The following is an 18311-nucleotide window of genomic DNA, read 5'->3' on the forward strand; positions in this document are numbered from 1 at the left end:
CAGATGCTCCGGCCCAAAGCACCCGAGTTGAGCTCGGCTCCTCTCTCTCCCTCCACAGCTGATCCCCCAGCAAGTCCTGCCCACAGTCTATCCAGGATCTAGCCCCGTCTCCCCTACCCCCATCCCCCAGGCCGGGGCTCCATCACTCCTTGCCAGGAATATGGTCTCCCTGCTTCCACGCTTGCCTCCCCCTCTGCTCCCCACACCCTTACTATGTGTTCACAGCTATCTCCCCAACCAGGGCGTGAGCCCCAGAGGGCACTGGTGTTCCCAGTGCCTGGGGGAGCCTGATGCAGAGGAGGTGCTTGTGGAAGGAATGATGGGGTGAGTGAGCACTGAGACCTGAGAGATGAGTCGGAGATGCCAGGCTGTGATGAGGGCAAGGCGGCAGTGTCGCTCCCATTTTACAGACGGGGAAACTGAGGCTCTACAGGTTTCCTGAGCTGCTGATGGCCACATTGCTTGGTTTATTCATTTGAAAATCACAATTGGAAGGACATATATGGATGGCCTGGGACAGGGCACCCTGAGGGGGCAAGGCTGGCTCCCAGGGGTGGAGCATCCGCACTCTGGTAACAAAATGCAGCCATCTGATTTTTCAAGGGAGGCTCCCTCCGTGCTCCACAGGACCCCTGGCCACAGCCCAGGTCTCCTCATCTCCCCCCGGAAGGCCTGCCCCTCCTGGAGGTCTCTTGCCTCCTCTGCTTACCACCCCTCCCAACTCTCAATCCACCCACAGCTGAGGCAGCTAGGGAGCCTTATAAAATGCAAATCTGACCCAATCTGACTGCTTCCTCAAGTAGGGACTGTGGCGGCCCGCCTTTCGTGGGCCCGCCCTCACCAGCCTCCCAGCCCATCTCCTTTCATCTTTTACTTCTGTCGACTGCTTTCTGGCTGTCCACCCTTCTGCGTGTCCCTGACTCGGGCTGCTACTCCATGGGCTGTTCCCGCGGCCCGGGACATTTTCTCAGACTCCTCTCCTATCTTCAGGAGATAGCGCAAGCCCTGAGAAGTCTGCCCCAGCCCCCAGGCAGACTTGGGGCTCCTTCCCACGGCCCTACAGCGGCCCCCCCAGTCTCATTAGGAGCCATGAGGCCTGGCCTGGGTCTTGCTCACCATGGGGTCCAGGAGGGCCCTGCCATGAGCTCATGTCCACCAGTCTTGGCAGGGTCCAGACCACTGGCTCAGGGAGGGGAGAGGCACCAGCCCCCTGGCTATCTTGAGGAAAGGCACACCCCCTGACTGTGACAGACCCCTCAAGAAGTAGGTGGCCCGGGGAGGGGCACTAGATTTGAGAGCAAGCCATCTGGGCTCCATCAGGGGGCAGTCGTTGACTCTCTGGACAAGCCTCAGTTTCCCCCTCTGTAAAGTGGGAATTCCATGCCCACCTCCTCAGGCTATTATGAAAATAACCACAAGTCCTAAGGTCCTTTGTAAACTGTCAAGTGCTGCACTGATGCCAGCACCTATCTAACTGTCCGTGAGACCTACACATTCAAACAAAACAGGAGGGAAATTCCAGGTACCATCAAGTCAGCATCTTGGTGAATCACACAGACCTGGGTTCAAATCCTGCCTCTACCACTTCTGGCTCTGTGGCCCCAGGCCAGTTGCCTGCCCTCTCTGAGCTTTCACGTCCTAATGTACGGGAACAGAGACGATACGAAGACGTGTCTTGCAGGTTGGTTGAGGGGCACATGAGATGAGGTAGGCAATGCGTTTAGAGCCCACCTGGCACCCGGTGAGGCTCCATCGTCTTGAGCCATTATTATGCTGTGACTGGGGGTGGTGCTGGCTTCTGCCTGAGAGTTAAGTAGCTCTCAAGAGCTAATCCTGAGTAAATGGGTTGGGGATTGGCAGGCGGCCAGGGTTTTTAATTAGCTCCTGCCCCGAGATGAGGCTGTTGTTGCTCCACTGTTGGCAGTGTGGTGCCTGCGATGAGGGGGCACGTCCGGATGGCCTCCCTCTGCCTTGGGAGGAGCTGACTGCACCGCCTCCTGACTGTCCTCCTGTCCCCGAGCCTTAGCCTCCCTGCAGGCCCACTGCCCCTGCCTCTAGGACCACCTTCAGTGCTTCACACAGCAGCCAGCATGCACTTTCGGAAACTGCTTTCGGATCCTGGCGCCTCCTGCTTAGGGCCCTCAGATGGTTTCCACTATCTACACTCTTCGCGCGGCCCTGCCCAGCCGTCCTGACCCAGCCCGGGCAGATTCGCCTCTCTCTGGCCACACTGACCATCTTTAAGTTCCTCCAGACCTTTAGCCTTGGCACATGCTATTCCCTCTGCCTCTCCTCCCTCTCCTGCCAAACCAACTTCTCAGCCCTCGGGTCTTAAACATCCCTTCCTGCCGGGTGAGGCGCTCGTTCCCTCCCCGTGCGCCCGAGGCTGCACCCCTGTTGGTCAGCAAACTGCTAGTTCATTGTCCGTCTCCCCACTGGGTCCTAAGGTCGGGGAGGGCAGGGACGGTGTCCACCTCTTCATAGCCCCTGGCTAACAAGAGGTGCCTGACCAGTGTTGTTGGTTGGCCAAGGGCCATCTGAGTGCCACCTGAGTGCCAAGCACTTACCCCTCGTCACCTCCCTGAGTCGTTGCAGCAATCTCACAAAGGAGGGTTATTGCTGAAGAAGTTGAGGCCCAGAGAGGGTAAGTGGCTTGTGCGAGGCCACAGAGCCAGTGGGGGGCAGAGCGGGACTGGACACCTGGTCTGGCTGGCATGCGCTCAGGACCACCACAACAGTCGGCTCCGGAGCCGGGGACCATGTCACACCAGCACTGTACCTGCAGTGCCTGCTCCCCTGGGCCAGGCGCTGTGTCTCGGGCAATGCCTCATGGGGGTCTTTGTCGTTTCTTGTATCTCCAGGCAGGTGAATGGCCTGATGTAGGTCTTGGAGGCATTTGCCAGGTTTCCCTGGAGAGGGTGGGCGGAAGGTGCTGAGTGGTCAGCTTCTGTGTGGCCTCACGACTGTCTGCGGTCCCTCCCCTGGGGGGCGGGGTCTGTGTGTGTGGGTGGAGACAGGGGAGCCGCTGGTCTCAGCCCTGACAGCCCTGACTCCTTTCCTCACAGAAACAGATGCAGGCTCGGCGGAAGCACCCCGCCAAGAAGTGCCCGGCTCCCAGCGCTGCCAGCAGCCGGGAGCAGCCTGCGCCTGAATCTGTCTACACGGTGAGTCTGGGGGCCTGGGCTCCCTCCACCTCTCTCAGGCCTGACTCAGGGTCTGGTTCCCTGGCTCGGTCGTGCACCAGCTGTGTGACCTCTCTGAGCCTCCAGAGGAAACTGGGGACAAGAACTCCTGCCTGGTGGAGTTTCTATGCGGGTGAGCCGAGATGACGTGTGTGTGGCCCCTGGCCCCCCGGCAGGCACCTAGACGCGAGGGGCTGCCCCGTTCCCCTCCCTGGCAGATCCCTTTACTTCTGGAATGAGGGGGAGCAAGGGCGTGAGTTGGTGAGGAATGAAGACAGTTTCTTCATCCGACCAAATGACATTGACCAGCTCACTAACTCCTTCCTGTTTTTGTTGCACAAACAACATCACAGCAGCAACAAGAACCACAAAAAGAGGAAAAAGGTCAGGCACCATCCCACGCCCTTCACACATCAACGATCCTCAATTCTTCACACTCCCCCTTCTCCACACACAGACATTGTTTTTTCTCTACGATCAAGGAGAGACACGGGCTGGGGCACTGTTTCCTTGTGTCGTAAGCACTGTCCGTCACTGCCACACTCTTCCTGATCATCCTGGGAGAGGCTCAGCCTCGTGCCCGGCTGGCCACTCTGCCCGGTGGCTGGGAAGATGACAAACGTTCTTTCTAAGTTATGTCTATTTTAGTCCCACAAGTAACATATGCTCACTGTAGAGAAAGCACAAACAAACGCAGCTCAGTGTTAGTGGGGTCCTGACTCCGTGAGATCGAGAACCGCCAGGTTGGGATCTTGGCTTCACATCTGGAGGCACAAAGCCCTGTGGGGTCCTGCAGCTTCCCCCGGGGCGCATCCTCTGGCTGCCTCTGGGCTGGGATTCTGTTCCTGTCCCCACCACCCTGACTCACACATGAAACTCCAGTCCTTCCTCAATCTCCACAAAACCCCGTACACAGGGCATTCGGAATATGACCCCGTTCACCGAGGATGGGGCAGATGAGGATGATGAGGCCAAGGGGGTGTCCCTGTGGGGGAGCGCTGACAGCTCCAAATGGAACATGACTCGGCCAGCCCTCGAAGGACCGTCACCCCTCCACCCAGGGAATTTCCCCCAGCCCCTGCTTCCAAAGTGGGCCCAGACTTCCCCATATTCTCTCCCAGCAGGTCACCCTGGTATTTTCCCTATGAGGAATGCTGGTGTCAGCTGTTAAATAAAAACATTTCTCTCTCTCTCCATACAGACACACGCACACGCACACTCACATATGTGAGATGTCTCTATATATATATCAAAAAGAAGAAAATAACCATCATCCCAGGCCTATCTTCTTCCAGGATAAATACTAGTAACATTGACTTCTATACCTTCCAGTCTTTTTTTCTATAAATACATACAAAGAGACCCGTACACGCACTCACACACACTTTTTTTTTTATTGGAGTAGCACAGCTATTTTTGTTCATGTTACAATATCTCATGAACATCTTTTCCACATGAATAAATATCCTTCTCCAAGATGATTTTTAATGGAAGAAACATACTTTTGCATGGAACATGTTGCTCGCCGGTGTTTAGACTTCTCGGAGGCTCAGGCCGACTTTTCTGGAGTGGGGGGAAGAGGCCCAACTGCCCTGCAGGGTTGCAGAGTGGCTTCAAGAGGTTTTAGGACCAGAAAGGAGATGTGAAGGGGGGCCACAGAATTTGCTCGCCCTTGAGTCCGGTCCCCGCCAGCTGGAGTTGGACCTGGGCAGATAAGAATGACATTAACATCAGTGATGATGATATTAGGAACCATGTGCTGAGTCCCACTATGTGCCAGGCACTGTGGTAGGACTTTACACCCATTATCTCATTAATCCTTATCACAGGGCTTCAGGTGACAGGTGTTGCCCCCATTTAAATTTCATTTGCTAATTGTCTATTGCTGGTATGTAGAAATATGGTTGACTTTTTTATATTGACTTGCTGAATTCACTCATTATTTCTAATAGTTTCTCTGTAAATTCCTTTGGATTTTCTACAAACCCAGTCATGTCACCTATGAATAATAGGAAGTTTCATTTCTCCTTTTCCAATGCTCACACATTTTACTTCTCTTTTCTTGCTTTATTGCACTGCCTCAGACTTCCAGTGCGATGATGACCAGGAGTGGTGACAGCATCCTTGTCTTGTTACCAACCTCCAGGGAAGGATTTTTATATGTTCCTCCTCTACTTTCTTTGGATGGAGACTTAGAGCATTGGTTTCCAATCTGCCTTCTTTTCTAATTTATGTGCTTATGGCTATGAACTTCTCTTTAAGTATGCTTTAGCTGCATCTCACAAGTTTTGGTATGTTATATTTTTGCTATCTTTCAGTTTAAATTTTCCATTGAGATTTCCTCTTTGCCCCATGGATTATTTAAAAGTGTTTTGCTTAATTTTCAAATGCTTAATTATTTTCTAGTTGTTGTTCTATTTTTTTATTTCTCACTAATTCCACTGTGATCAGAGAATATATTCTGTATGACCTTAATCCTTTGAAGTCTTTCAAGGCTTGCTTTGTGGTTCAGCTTATATTCTGTGTGCACTTGAAAAGAAGTGGTCATGTGCATGACTGAGTGAGTGTTCTGTATATGTCAGTTAGGTCAAGTTTGTTGATCATGTTGTTAAAATATTCCATATCCTTATTGATTTTTTTGTCTATCAGATGTTAAGAGAAATGAGTTAAAATCTGCCCATACGATTGTAGATTTGTATATTTCTCATTTTAATTACATCAGTTTTTGCTTTTTATTCATGTGGAAAAATGCTCATGATCATAAAAAAAAGCTATACTACTCCAATTTGTTTCAAAAATTGACATATTAAGGAGGGTGGATGTGGGGGGGGTCAGATAGACTAGGGGTCAAAGCCTGGTTCTTTTGTTCACGGGCTCTATGACTCAAACTTTCTGAGTCTTGGTTCCATAATCTGTAAAATGGAACTAATGGTACAATATTACATTTGCAGCTTGCAAATATGCTGTGATTTCTTCCATCTTAAATTCTGTATCTTGAGCCTGCGTCCCCCTCTAGCAACTCTGCACTTTGTCCACGACTCCTTATAACAGAATTGTCAAGACTCTGTCTGCAGTTTCTCTCTCTTCTTTCTGACCCACTCAGTCAGGTTTCTGCCCACCTCGTCACCAAAACCTTCCTTCTCAAGGTCACCATTTACCTCCACATTGTGAAATCCAATGGTCAGTTCTTGGTCCTCATCTTCCTTGACAAATCAGCGGCATCAGGAGATCACCATTGAGCTCTCCTTCCTCCTTGACACACTTTCTTCACTTGCTTCCAGAACATTCCGTACTCTCCTGATGCCCCCATCTCACTGTCATGCCTCCTCTGCCTCCTTCACTGTTTTCTCCTTAGGAACCCTGACTAAAACATTGGAGTCCAGTCCCTGGGGCCCTTTCTCTTTGATCTTCACTCCCTGCCCCATGGGTGATCTCATTCAGCCTCAAGGTTCTGAGACCATCTACACTCCGACAACTCTCAAATTTATATCTCCAGCCCAGAAATCTCCTCTGAACAGGCAACCCCATTTGGACGTCTCATTGGCTTCTATCTCAGACCAAACTCCAATTCTTTACCATCAAAGTGCCTCTTCCCACAGCCCTCCTCACCGCAGTGAATGATCGCTCCATCCTTCCAGTGGCTCAGGCTAAAAATTTTGAAGTTGAACTTTCCTTCTCTCTTTCTATCACCGTTCGTATCTGACCCATCAGCACATCTTGTTTCAAAGCATATCCGGAATCCGACCCTTCCACCCTCCAGGGCTGACGCTGGTGGGAGCCACACCATTGCTTGCCTGGAGTCCTGCAATTTGTTTCTAATCAGCTGGCCTATAATATCCTTGCCCCACAGTCTGTGCTCCACCTGGCAGCAGCCGGAGTGAACCTGTCCAACCGTAGACAGATCACAGTCCGCTCTGCTCAGAGCCCTTGGCGAGTCTAGGTCCTCCGAGCAGCAGACACTAAACCGGGCTTACATGTGCGATAGTTTTGTTAGGGAAACCACCTGTGAGAGCAAATGGGGATGACTGGGAGAGCCATCAGACTGATGTGGATGTGGTCCTGAGTGAAGGATGGGGAAAGGAAGGCAGAGAGGGAGCACTGATCGCCACACAGTCTAGGCAAGGTTCAGCAAGGCCCTTGGGAGCACCCAAGTCGGGGGAGCCCCGTGTCTCCCAGGGCGGGAGGCTGTGACAGCATCCCTGCCATACTCAGCCATTGTCTGGGAGTAGCCCACGGGGCGTGTGGCCTCCATGCACATGTAATGATGGGTTTCAGAGCCCTGCAGCTAGGGCTCATGGTCAATGCTGATCCCTGGAGTTGAGGTCTGCAAGGCACGTTCTCGTGACCGCTGCAGTTCTCCAAAGGTTCCTGTCTCACTCAGAGTCCACGTCAGAGCCCGCTGATGTCCACGTGTCTCTCCACCCCGTCTCTCCCCCTCACTCACTTGCTCCAGTCACACTGGCCTCCCTGCTGCTCCCCAGACACACCAGGCATGCCCCGCCACAGGGCCTTGGTGTTGGCTATGTCCTCTGCTCCAGAGTGTCCTTTCTGTAGCTGTCCCGGGGCTGCTCCCTCACTCCTCAGCTCTCTGCTCAGACGGCACCTTTGCGGTGAGGCCTTTCCTGACCTCCCTTCTAAAACTGCAACCTCCCCTCTCCCCTCCATGACCCCAACTTCCCTATCTTCTTTCTCTGTGTCTCTCCATGGCCCTTTGGCCACGATGTACTTTGTGACTGTGGTTTGTCTCACACCCCTCCCCCGCACCAGCCCAGTGCCGGGCACACAGTAGGTGCTCAGCCATCAACTGCCATACGGATGAGTGGAGGACTGTTCTCACCCGGGGTTCTGTGGGGCTCAGGGCTGGGCCCAGAGCGGGCCCCCGTGGCAAATGCAGGGCATCGGCATTGTGGTTTGACCCTCCCTCGGCGGCCCTTGGACACCTCCCCTCAGCTCTGTTGCTGCCTCTGCATGGCCCAGTGCCCTCATTCTTGCTCTCCACCTCCAGCCTCTCCCGCTCCTCTCTGCGGCAGGAGGGACCTTTATAACTCACCGCTGATGCTCTCGCCTCCCACTCAGAGACCTCCAGTGGCTCCCCATCGCCAGCTCCTCCTTTCCCGGGGACCCATCCCAGCCCTGCCTCCCTGGGCTCCTGTCTCTGCAGGGGGCCGTCACTCAGACATGCCAGGACCTTGACCCAGGGCAGAGGCGCTCCTCCTCCACTCCTTTCTGAACAACACCCAGGTCTCACCCATCTGCCTCCAGGGTGCACCATGCAGGTCTCTACACGCAGGTGCCCATGAGAGTGCAGCTCTCTTTCCGTGGTCACGGTATTACAGGGGGACCCTCACTCAGATTAGGCCCTGGCCCTGGGCAGCTGACTCCAGCTCTGGCCTCAGCCCACCTGGAGGAAGGCCTTGGCACTGACCTAACCTCTGCCAGGGCTGATGACCATTCAGGGCAGCACCATTGCCCCCTAGGCAGCAGGAGGCAAAGGACTTGGAGGGCCTGGGTCCCACACAAACAGCCCCAGCCCAGCACAGCCCAGCACAGCATGTGAAAACAGAACACAACCCAGCCCAGCACAGCACCACATAGCTCAGCTCAGACCAGCGCCAGCCCAACAGAGCAGAACACAGCACAACCCCAGCATAGCGCAGCACAGCTCTAGAACAGCACAAAACGGCCCAGCACAGCCCCAGCCCAGCACAGCCCCAGAATACCATAGCCCAGCACGGCCCTAGCCCAGCACGGCCCTAGCCCAGCACAGCCCAGCACAGGCAGTCCTGGCCCAGAGCAGAGGAAGCACACAGCACAGCAGAGCACACCCCAGCACTGCCCCAGCGCTGCCTCGTCCAGCCCCAACGCAGCACAGCCCAGGCCCGGCTCAGTCCCAGCCCAGCGCCACCCAGCCCAGGGCAGCCCCTGCAGAGGCCTGGGCAGTCTTCTCCCAGCAGGCATGCCCTGAGGGAGGCAGTCCCCATCACCAAGCGCGCCCGGAGGGTCTGGTTCAGAGCCTCTGTTGACAAGGGCACCCTGCATTTCCCAGCCTAGTGATGCGGGTCACAGCCTGAATGCAAATGCAGCCATCGGGTCAGGACTTGTCAAAGGCTTCACTCAGCAGCTGCTAATTGGCAGCCACCTCTGCAGCCTCCCCTGCCCTCAGCCCCACAGCTGCTCCTGCCCACAGCATGGCCACCCGCCAGTGTGGGTCAGAGGCCTGCGGGGTCCCAGGGCAGGGAGCTCTTCTCTGGCTCAGAAATTCCCTGGCCGCATGCCCGGGACGGTGGGAGCCCGCGGAGCTGGGGGCAGGAGGCCTGAGTGCCAATCTTGGCTCTACCACTGAGAGGCTGTGTGACCTGAGATGTCTCTGGGCCTCTCTGGGCTCATGTGTGGTGGGCAACCCATGTGAGCTGGACACGAGGGAGAAGGGAACCACGTGGGGGACCCCAGATCTGCTCCCCTGCTGAGATGTCAGCAAAAAGGCCCTTTTCCTCTCTTCTCTCTGTGACCAGAAACGTCCAGCTTGGAGAGGCTGTCAGATCCACGGAGAGCCAGGCCTGAGTGGACAGAGGGTGGGGGCACAGGGCTGCTGAAGAGCAGATCCCCATCCTGTGTGCCAGGCTTGCTGATGGTGGCTGGTGCCCTGGGCAGGCAGGAAGACCCGACAGGCCAGAGCAGGCCTTGGAAGTTGCCTTCTGGAAATGCGGCTCCTCCTTTGGGTGGCCCTGCCCCCTTCCCTACCCGGAGGCAGATTGGAAGCCCTTTTCCCAAGATCTACCCTCTTTCTGACTCAGAAGCCCCTTGAGTTGGCCCCCAGGGCTGCCTTGCCGTCCCTGTGTGATGTGCTTGAACTGAAGGTCCACCAGGTGCTGAATGGTTTATTACCGGGTTTCATGCCCTGCTACCCTTGGGCACCTCCCTCCCTCCCTCCTCCCCTCCCCACCTCCCCTCCCTCCTCTTGCCTCAGAGCACCACCTGTCTCTCCAGCCTGCCTCAGCAACCCCTGCTTGCCTGTTGCCAGGGAAACCACCTCCTTGGCAACCAGCCGGCATCCATATGACATGTACATGCGGGAAGGAAAGGCTCCTGCCTTTTGCTTAGGCTGTTGGTAGCTCTGCTCCAACAACCCCAAAGAGCAGCATCTGCACCTCACACGGGACTCCGGTGCCCATCAGGGTCTGAGGGAGTGTCCAGGCCGTCACTGCAGAGAGGGGAGGGAGGCATCAAGCCTCCCTTGATGATCATTCAACAGTTATTCAGCATCTACTGTTTGCCAGACCCTGTGCTGGGCTCTTGATACACAATATATCATTTAATCAGGCATTGAGCCTGCTAGATATGATTATTCCCACTTTACAGATGAGGAAACTGAGGCAAGGTTCAGAGGTTGCCCACGGCTGGCAGTTGTCAGAGCTGAGAGTTGAACCTAGTCTTGTCTGATTTCAAAGCCCTGGTTCTTTCTACCATCCTGAGGCCTCTGGTCAGGCTGCTTATAGCTGGGCCAAGAGGGAGTGTGGCCCCAAGACAGATCCCCAGGTGAGCGAGGAGCCCCCTCATCCTAGCTCATTTGGTGCTGTTCTCCAAGTGTGCCAAGCACAGCCGTAGGTTCAGTGACCAGAGACAAGCCAGGCACAGCTTGATGGGAGAGGAGTGTGACTCTCATGGGTGCCTAGGTCATCCGTGAGCACAGGTTGCAATGGGGGGTCAAGGGAGACCTAGAGGGGTGGATGGGTGAATGGGACCCTCACAGGAGTGGAGGCTTTGGACTGGGGGAGTGAGGGCGGATGCCAGGAGGTCATCCTATCTGAGCCATGGCCATGGGTGTCCTGAGGGCCTGAGGGCAAGCAGGGAATGTGGGAGTGGCCTGGGCCCTCCTCCTACCAGCCAGGTGGAAGCCGAGAGAGAGCCCGCCGGGGCCGAGCCAGAGGTGGTGTGAGGGAGGTGGCAGGGGCACAGAGAGGGGTCACCCTTTACAAGTGGGAAAGGGGTGAGGTGGCTCTGAGAGGGAATGGCAGACGCAGAGGTGCAGCGCTGTGGCCATGGGTGGTGTGGCTTGGCAAGGTGGGTGTCCCCTCACAGGCTACGGCCCTCAGGGCTCTGCCCAGCCCATGGCTCCCGCAAGCAGGGGTGGTTCATAACAGGCTGGGAGGCCCGGCTGCCCTGCCCCTCGGTTCACCTGTTCTGACCCTCACACCGTCTACTGCAGGCCCTGCAGCGCCGAGAGACCGAGGTCTACTCCTGCATCGAGAGTGAGGCCAGCAGCCCGCCTTCCACCCAGAGGCTCCTCTCCCAGGTACGCAGGGGTGGGGCAGCCACCCTGGCCCCTCCTCTCCTTCCATCTGACCGGCTCCTCACCTGTGAAATGGGGGTGAATGGGACAACGAGAGGAAGTCACCGGCTGTGGAATCAGAGCCCTCTCCCAGGGCAGCTGGCCTGGTGGTTGGGAGGACTGGAGGGTTTGTGCCCCTGCTCCATCCCTTACCGCTGTGCGGCCCAGGCCAAGGGGTAACCTCTATGCTCCTCGCCTGTAAACTGAGGACCCTGACAGCACTGCCCTCATAGATTTGCCAGAGGATCAAATGTTGTACTGGGACCCATGTGAGCAGTCATAACTACCACTGGGCCCAGTGTAGTGTCTACACTGGCCAATCAGGCAGGGGGTGTTAGGCTTCTCATCAGCTTCCCCTAGGCTGATGTTGGCTGAAGTCAGGGGCTGGAGTCTGAGCTGGCGCCAGCCTAGGCTGGCCTGGTTGGGGCTCCGTTATCATCACGATGGGGACTGAGGCTCATCACTTCATCACGATTCTCACTTAAACCTCAGTTTGCTCATCTGTAAAGTGGATGAGCAAAACTTTCCCACAAATCCAACTTCCCCTGAATGCAAATGAGTTCCAAGTTAAATAACATCTACACCAGAGCTTTGGATGCCATAAAGTGCAAGGGGTTGTTAAGCCAGTAGAGGAGCCCATGAGTGGTGGGTGTGCCCATGGGCACCTTGGAAGAGCCCACAAGGAGTGAGGGGACTGGTCTGGGCTCCTCACCCCCAGGAGGCCCAGGCTGGCACTGTTCGTTGAATCTCCTATTCTCAACACCCTTTGTATACTCAGCCCTGATCTGAGCCCTGACTGGAAGCAGGGGTTCCCCACCCTGGGACCGTCAGGGGATGTGTGGGCCATCCCAGGCAGTGCCCACCCCATGCCAGGCCCTGGGCTGCTGGCCAGGATGGCTAGATGCATCCCTGCCCTCTGGGAGCCTCGAGTCTGCAGGAACAGGATCACGGACCAGACAAACACACAGAGACATTTGTAGCCTTCTGTGAGAGTTGGGCTCCGGCGAGGGACCAGACCAGTCCTGGGGGAGGTAGCTCTCGGGGAGGCTGAGCCGAGCGCTGCAGGGGGAGTAGGAGGTAGTCGGGGAGCAGGCAGGGTCAGGGGAGTACCCCAGACAGAGGGAAGAGCATGTCCTGCCCTGAGGCAGGACAGAGGAGGCTCGTGGGCCTGGAGGGCAGACAGCAGGGGTCGCGTGGACGGCTAGGAGAAGAGGATGGTGAGGTGGGCTTGGGGACAAGGACAGGCCTCCCTGTCACAGCCATGCAGGAAACCACATGCTTGGTTGCCTCTGACTAAAACTAAATTACTGCAAGTTTGTTCTTTTCCTTTCCCATTGTCTTTTTTTTTCCCCCCAGGAGAAACTGCACGGATTTAAGGATGACAGTGAATTTAACATGGTCTATGAAAATCTCTAGGACGAGCTCCCCCTGCCCACATCAGAGGCCCCAGGGGCAGCCACCCCCCCCACAGAGGACTTGCTCTGTACCAGGAGTGAGGCCCCAGGGGCACCCCATCACCTCACCCCCACATTCAAGGCCCTCCCTGCCCTGGTCTGCCTCCACCTCCCCTTCTGCTCCCCAGCCATCCCCACTGAGTGTTCCACATCTCCAGGCCTTTGCCCAAGCTGTTCCCTCTGCCTGGCAGGCCCTTCCTCAGTCTTCAAGGGCTCTCTTGGACACCACCCATTCCCCACCACACATCCTCACCGTCTCGAGACCTGAAGGCTCTGTTCACGCCAGCCTGCACCACGGCCTGCAAGGCCGACTGTGGGCTCCTCGGGAGGGACCTGGCCAGGGACACTTGTCAGAGCTGTGTGCAGAGCGTGGTGGGCCGGGTGAATAAAGGATCAACCATGCAGACGCCCCCACCTCCCTGCCTGCTGCCCAGCTAGGCCAAAGGCACGAGGCAGCCACACGGGGTGGGAGCAGGGGGCTGGTGTGGGAAGCGTGAGATGTGGGTAAGAATGAACCACAGAGGCTGCACTGGCCTCAGGGACGGAGCTGGAGGCCAAGGAGGTGGCCGAGTGCTGGGTAGGCATGGAGCAGGGAGGGTCCAGCACAGGCTGGTGAGGAAGGGGATCCGGGCGTGTTTTGAGCTGGGAGGGGAGGTGCCGGCTCACCAGGAGCCGAGCAGCCTGAAGCTCTCCACCCCCAACAAGAACCCCAATGTTGTCTCTCCTCGACCTGGCCCCCCAAACTCCCTGAGCCAGTTGCTTTGCCCCCCTGAGCCTCACACCTTCTCCCCCTCAGGGCCTCAGCGCCCCCTCCTTCCACCCCAAAGCCCAGTCCGCCAAAGGCCCCTGCGTCTGGCCCATCCTGAACCCCGCCACTTCCTCGGTCTTTATCTGTTTTTTGCCCACTCCAGCCCACTATGGGGTGGAGGCCAGACCAGCCCCCTCCCTCCTTGCCCAGGGCTAGTCCCTGCTGCCTCGAGGCCACCGCTCTCTCCATTGTGGTCTGGCTGCGTGGCTTTTCGGACGGAGGGGTCCCTTCATGTTGCAGAAGCTCAGGCCCCTGTGGACGGTGGCTCCTCATTGCCTGGCCCTGACCCATTCCTGCTGCTCCACGTGCTCACATTACCCCTCATGTCACCCTGGCAGCAGCCCGCAGTGAAAGGGGAACCCAGTCCACAGGCAGATGAGGGCCGACGTCCAGATCCCCCAGGCTGTCGGCTCTCCCCAGTCCCTCCCTCGGCTTTCCACTGTTTTCTCATTCGTAATATGGGCAGGCCAATCCTCCCTCCCCACCTCCCAGGCTGCCCCAGAGGTCCCAGAGGCGCACCCTCGCACACAAATCCCAAATGTATTGGGTTGGGGGAGGGGGGACCCTGACCCTGGCCCCTAAGCAGCACTGGGCTGCCGGGTCTGGGAAGCACCTTCCGCACTGCAGCTCAGGCCCTTCCACAGGGAGAGGAAGGCTGGGGTGGAGGGTGGACATAGATTTACGTCTGGAAGAAGTCCCCGGCCCCTCTGCTAGGGTGGTGCTGGGCCTCGCTGAGCCCCCAGGACAGTCCACAGCCTCCCATCTCTGTCCTGGGTCCGGCCTGCGAGCACACAGAAAGGAGGGCTCTGAGCTGGACTATAAGGCTGCACAGAGAGGGCTCTGCTTCCCAGGAGGCTGGGATCTAATGAACTTGCTGCCTGTTGAGGAGGCGAAGCCACCTCCAGCAGAGCTGCCCTCCAGGCTCCTGACTCCAACAGCCTGAGGCAGAGGTGGGGGGTGACGGGACCCACCTGTCATCGCTCTGTGGACACAGATGTTGCCAGCGTGGTGGCCAAGCCTGGTTCAGGGCAGGGCTGTGAAGCCAGCAGGTTTTGAGGTCTTGAGTGAGCAAACAGGAGAAGGAGGAGGGTTAGGGTAGAAGGACAGGACCCTTGGAGGGGCTTTGACACAAGGGAGGGTGGAGGACGAAGGTTCTGGGAGTCCCAGTGTGGAGCAAAGAAGGCTGAGCACCTGTTCCTCAGCCCCCGGGACTGAGAGCCCATGGAGGTGGGCGGTGCAGGGGTGAGGGGTGGCAGATTACCTCAAGGGGGTGCAGGTGGCAGTGAGGGGGAGGAGGGGACAGAGAGGGCCTCGAACTGAGCTCCTTGAGAGCAGGCTCGTGTGCGACTCTGAATGGGTGGAGGAGATGTGGGAGAGGAACCGCCCTTGGGGTCCTTTGGGGCTGGGCGGCCACTGGTCTCTCTCAAATCCCAGCTCCACCCCCAGCAGCGTGTCCACCTGAGCCTTGGTGTCAGTGACAACCAAGACAGCTCAGTGTCGCTCCGAGAGGACAGATGGGGACTCCCTGCTCATGCAGAGGCTCAGCGGGTGTGTTTCCTTCTTCACTCATCCTTCAGGAAAAATAGGCTGCCAGGGGCAGTGCAGAGGGGTCAGCTAAAGGAGGGGCAGGCCTCCCAGAGGGGTGGGGACCCAGGCTTTGTGGCTGCCCCACAGGGAGCACCTGGGGGTGGAGGCAAGGCAAGCAGAGAGGTGTGTGTTGAGGGGAGGGGTGTTCCTGGCCCAAGAGGGGCCTCAGGAGGGGCTAGAGAGGACAGGAGTTTAGCCAGCTGGAAAACTCCCCGGGGGAAGGGGGCCTGAGTGGGAACAGGTGAGACCCAGGTGAAGGGAAGCCTTAGACCCAAAGGGCGAATGGCAGCCATCCTGAGGGTGGACCCCGGGCTTAGAGCTGGTAGGAGAAGCCCAACGCAGCCCCTGAGGGCCAGGCCTCAGGCACTGCTTCCTCCAGTCTGTCCCCTGCTGCGAGGACCCACCGCGGGGAGCAGATGGCGTGTCAGGGTCTCAGTGGATGCTTCTCTCTGCCTGGCCTGCATTTGCTGTGATGGGGAATTTCCCACCAACCCTCCTCAGCAGAGCCTGCCCTGGCCTCCTAGGTCATGCCCTGCCACCATCTTCAGAGTCTCGGGGCATCTGAAACATTTCAGCTACTTCTGACTCCCTCAGCTTGCACTGGCCTCTCCAGGGTGGTGGCTCGGTGGGAAATGGCCCATCCTGCCCCTTCCTGCGGTTCAGCCTCCAACCCTCCCCTCTGCTCTCGCTCTTCTCAGCACTTGCTAGAAAAAATCATCCCTGGAAACCAAACCCAGGAACACAAAGTGGGTGTGGGAAGCGGTGGCCCCTCCTTGGCAACAATTTCCAGAGGATTCTGCGAAGCAGAGTTTCCATGGGAACACGTGCTGGTTACACACAGTAACCGAGTGGGGCTGGGGTTCCCTTCACAGCCAATATCGCAGGATCCCACAGGCTCTGGGGGTGGGGGTGCCTTAGGCAGGCACAGCCACTGCGTTTTGACCACGGGCCCTCGCTAACCTGAAATCAAGTAACAGGCAAATCTGCCTTTTTTTTTTTTTACATTCTAATTTAAAGGCCACACTCCAGTCTAAGGATGCCTCTGGGATTTCCAGGATGGATTTTTATGTAGTTCAATAGTTTTCTTGGCAGACCGCTCAGCCAGGAGAGGTGGGCCGTGGCCTCGGCCCAGCCAGGCTGACAGAGTGGTGTCTCTGTCCCTCTTGAAGGCCAGGGGATGTCACTTGTCCACCTGAGGGGCTTCTTCATCCCTGAATCCAGACTCCAAGAGTTGGGACATCAGCATGAGGCACTGGGACACCTTCCTTCCTAGGCTCCTCCTGGCCTCCCAGCAGAATTACGGCCTCTGAGCCTTGACTGAGCATGGCTCAGGCCCTGCTCTCTGCACTTGGTGTTGGCACGCGATTTTTATGTGGGTGTCTACGCAGGTGATGCGGGCACATATTGTGGTAAAACACTTAAACTACAGCAAAGTGAAATTCTCTTTGATGCTCCTGCCACCTCACAGCCTCCATCCCAGTCCCCCCCACAGGGACCACCACTGGGTCACTTGGGCGTGTTTTCTTCCGGGCTGTTTTTATTGCATCTACGTGCATATACGCATATATACGAACATATTAGATATAGAGTGTTTGTGTGGGGTTCTGAAAGCTTCAATAGAATCATTCCGTAGGTGCTGTTTGCAATTGCTTTGTTCAGCTCCATGTGGTGGGGATCTGCCCGTGACAGCACATGGGAGCTGCCAGACTCCTTAATTACAGCAAAGGATTCCACAGGACCGATGGGTCCTAATTTAATCAGGCCCCTATTAATGGCCTTTTCAGTTGTTTACAATTTTCCATCCTCGCAGAAGGTGCTGCAGGGAACATCCTTGCACATAGCCGCAAAACTTTCCGGGTGTGGACATTAACCATTTGAGCAGACACTGCCACATTGTTACTCATGGAGGTTGTACTGGTTTCTATTCCTCGGGTTCTTTATCTACAATATCTCATTTAATCCTGAAAACACCCTGCGAAGTGGGGGGCTTGTCTCCCCATTTTAACAAAGCAGAAACTATGATTCAGAGAAGCAGGCTGGCCATACAGCCCAGAAGGAGCAGCGCTGGGCTGGCTCCAACTGTGCGCAGTTCTGCTGCCTCCATAGGTCAGGGGAGTGGGGGTACGGGTGGAGGCAGAAAGAGCCTCAGAGGGACTCGGTGCCCCCAGGGCTGGGGAAGCCCACGAAGGGACAAATTTCCTTCAGAGATGGCCTGTCAGCCTTTATTGCTCATACTGGCATCTCAGATTTGTGGGGGTGGGGGTGTCCTCCTGCCCGCGGTGGTCTATCTCCCTGGGGAAATGAGGCAGGTCAGTAGGGGTGGTGGGGCCCGGCAGCCCACACCCACTGTGGGGCCTGGCTTCAGGCAGCCTGGACATGGATCCCAAGCCTCCTCTGGAAATTTCTGGGCACAGCATGCCTGGAGGTGTGAGCTGCCTCTTGGAAGCTTTATAATCCGAGATAATGCTGCTGTAATTGGCATCGTTTCCCATTTACAATCCTCTCATTACCTGAAAACCTACTTGCAATGGCTATGTCTGGAGAGGGTTTAATTTTAGCACTTTGTGGACCTTGAGGGGCCGAGGAGCACGGGCTTTTTCTCTGTCGCCCCCATCCCGTTTCTCCAGTGAGTGTCACAGGCCTGGGGACCACATTGCGGCTGACCTCACAGCCTTGGCTCAGGGCACAGCCCTGTAACTGGCTCCCCACCATGGGCCCCGGGCTGACCTGCTTTTCTCCTGCATGGTACCCACCCATCTAGTCTCCTTCCAACCCCTCCTCCCTCCAGCCCTTTCCAGCCTCTGCCACCACATTGATCTTTCTACAGCACAGATGTCACCACAGCAGCACCCTCTCAAAACCCTGTAGTACCTTACATTTATGGTCAATTCATTTCAACAAAGGGGCCAAGAGAATTCAAACAAGTCTTTTCAACAAACAGTGCTAGACAT

At 56.5% G+C, this 18311-nt stretch overlaps 1 protein-coding gene across 1 annotated transcript in view; it reads left to right on the forward strand.

The window, feature by feature from the left end:
* The window catches only part of NFAM1 (NFAT activating protein with ITAM motif 1), a 34074-nt gene extending 20707 nt beyond the window's left edge, over positions 1 to 13367 (forward strand). The window contains exons 4-6 of the mRNA XM_087448807.1: positions 3066 to 3164; positions 11389 to 11475; positions 12868 to 13367. Of these exons, the coding sequence (XP_087304933.1) occupies positions 3066 to 3164; positions 11389 to 11475; positions 12868 to 12927 (246 nt within the window). The 3' untranslated portion in view covers positions 12928 to 13367. The remainder of the gene's footprint in view (positions 1 to 3065; positions 3165 to 11388; positions 11476 to 12867) is intronic.
* The last annotated feature ends 4944 nt before the right edge of the window (positions 13368 to 18311 follow it).

The sequence above is a fragment of the Ceratotherium simum genome, chromosome 25, assembly GCF_057802395.1.
Source record: "Ceratotherium simum simum isolate JZ-2026a chromosome 25, ASM5780239v1, whole genome shotgun sequence".
NCBI lineage: Eukaryota > Metazoa > Chordata > Mammalia > Perissodactyla > Rhinocerotidae > Ceratotherium > Ceratotherium simum.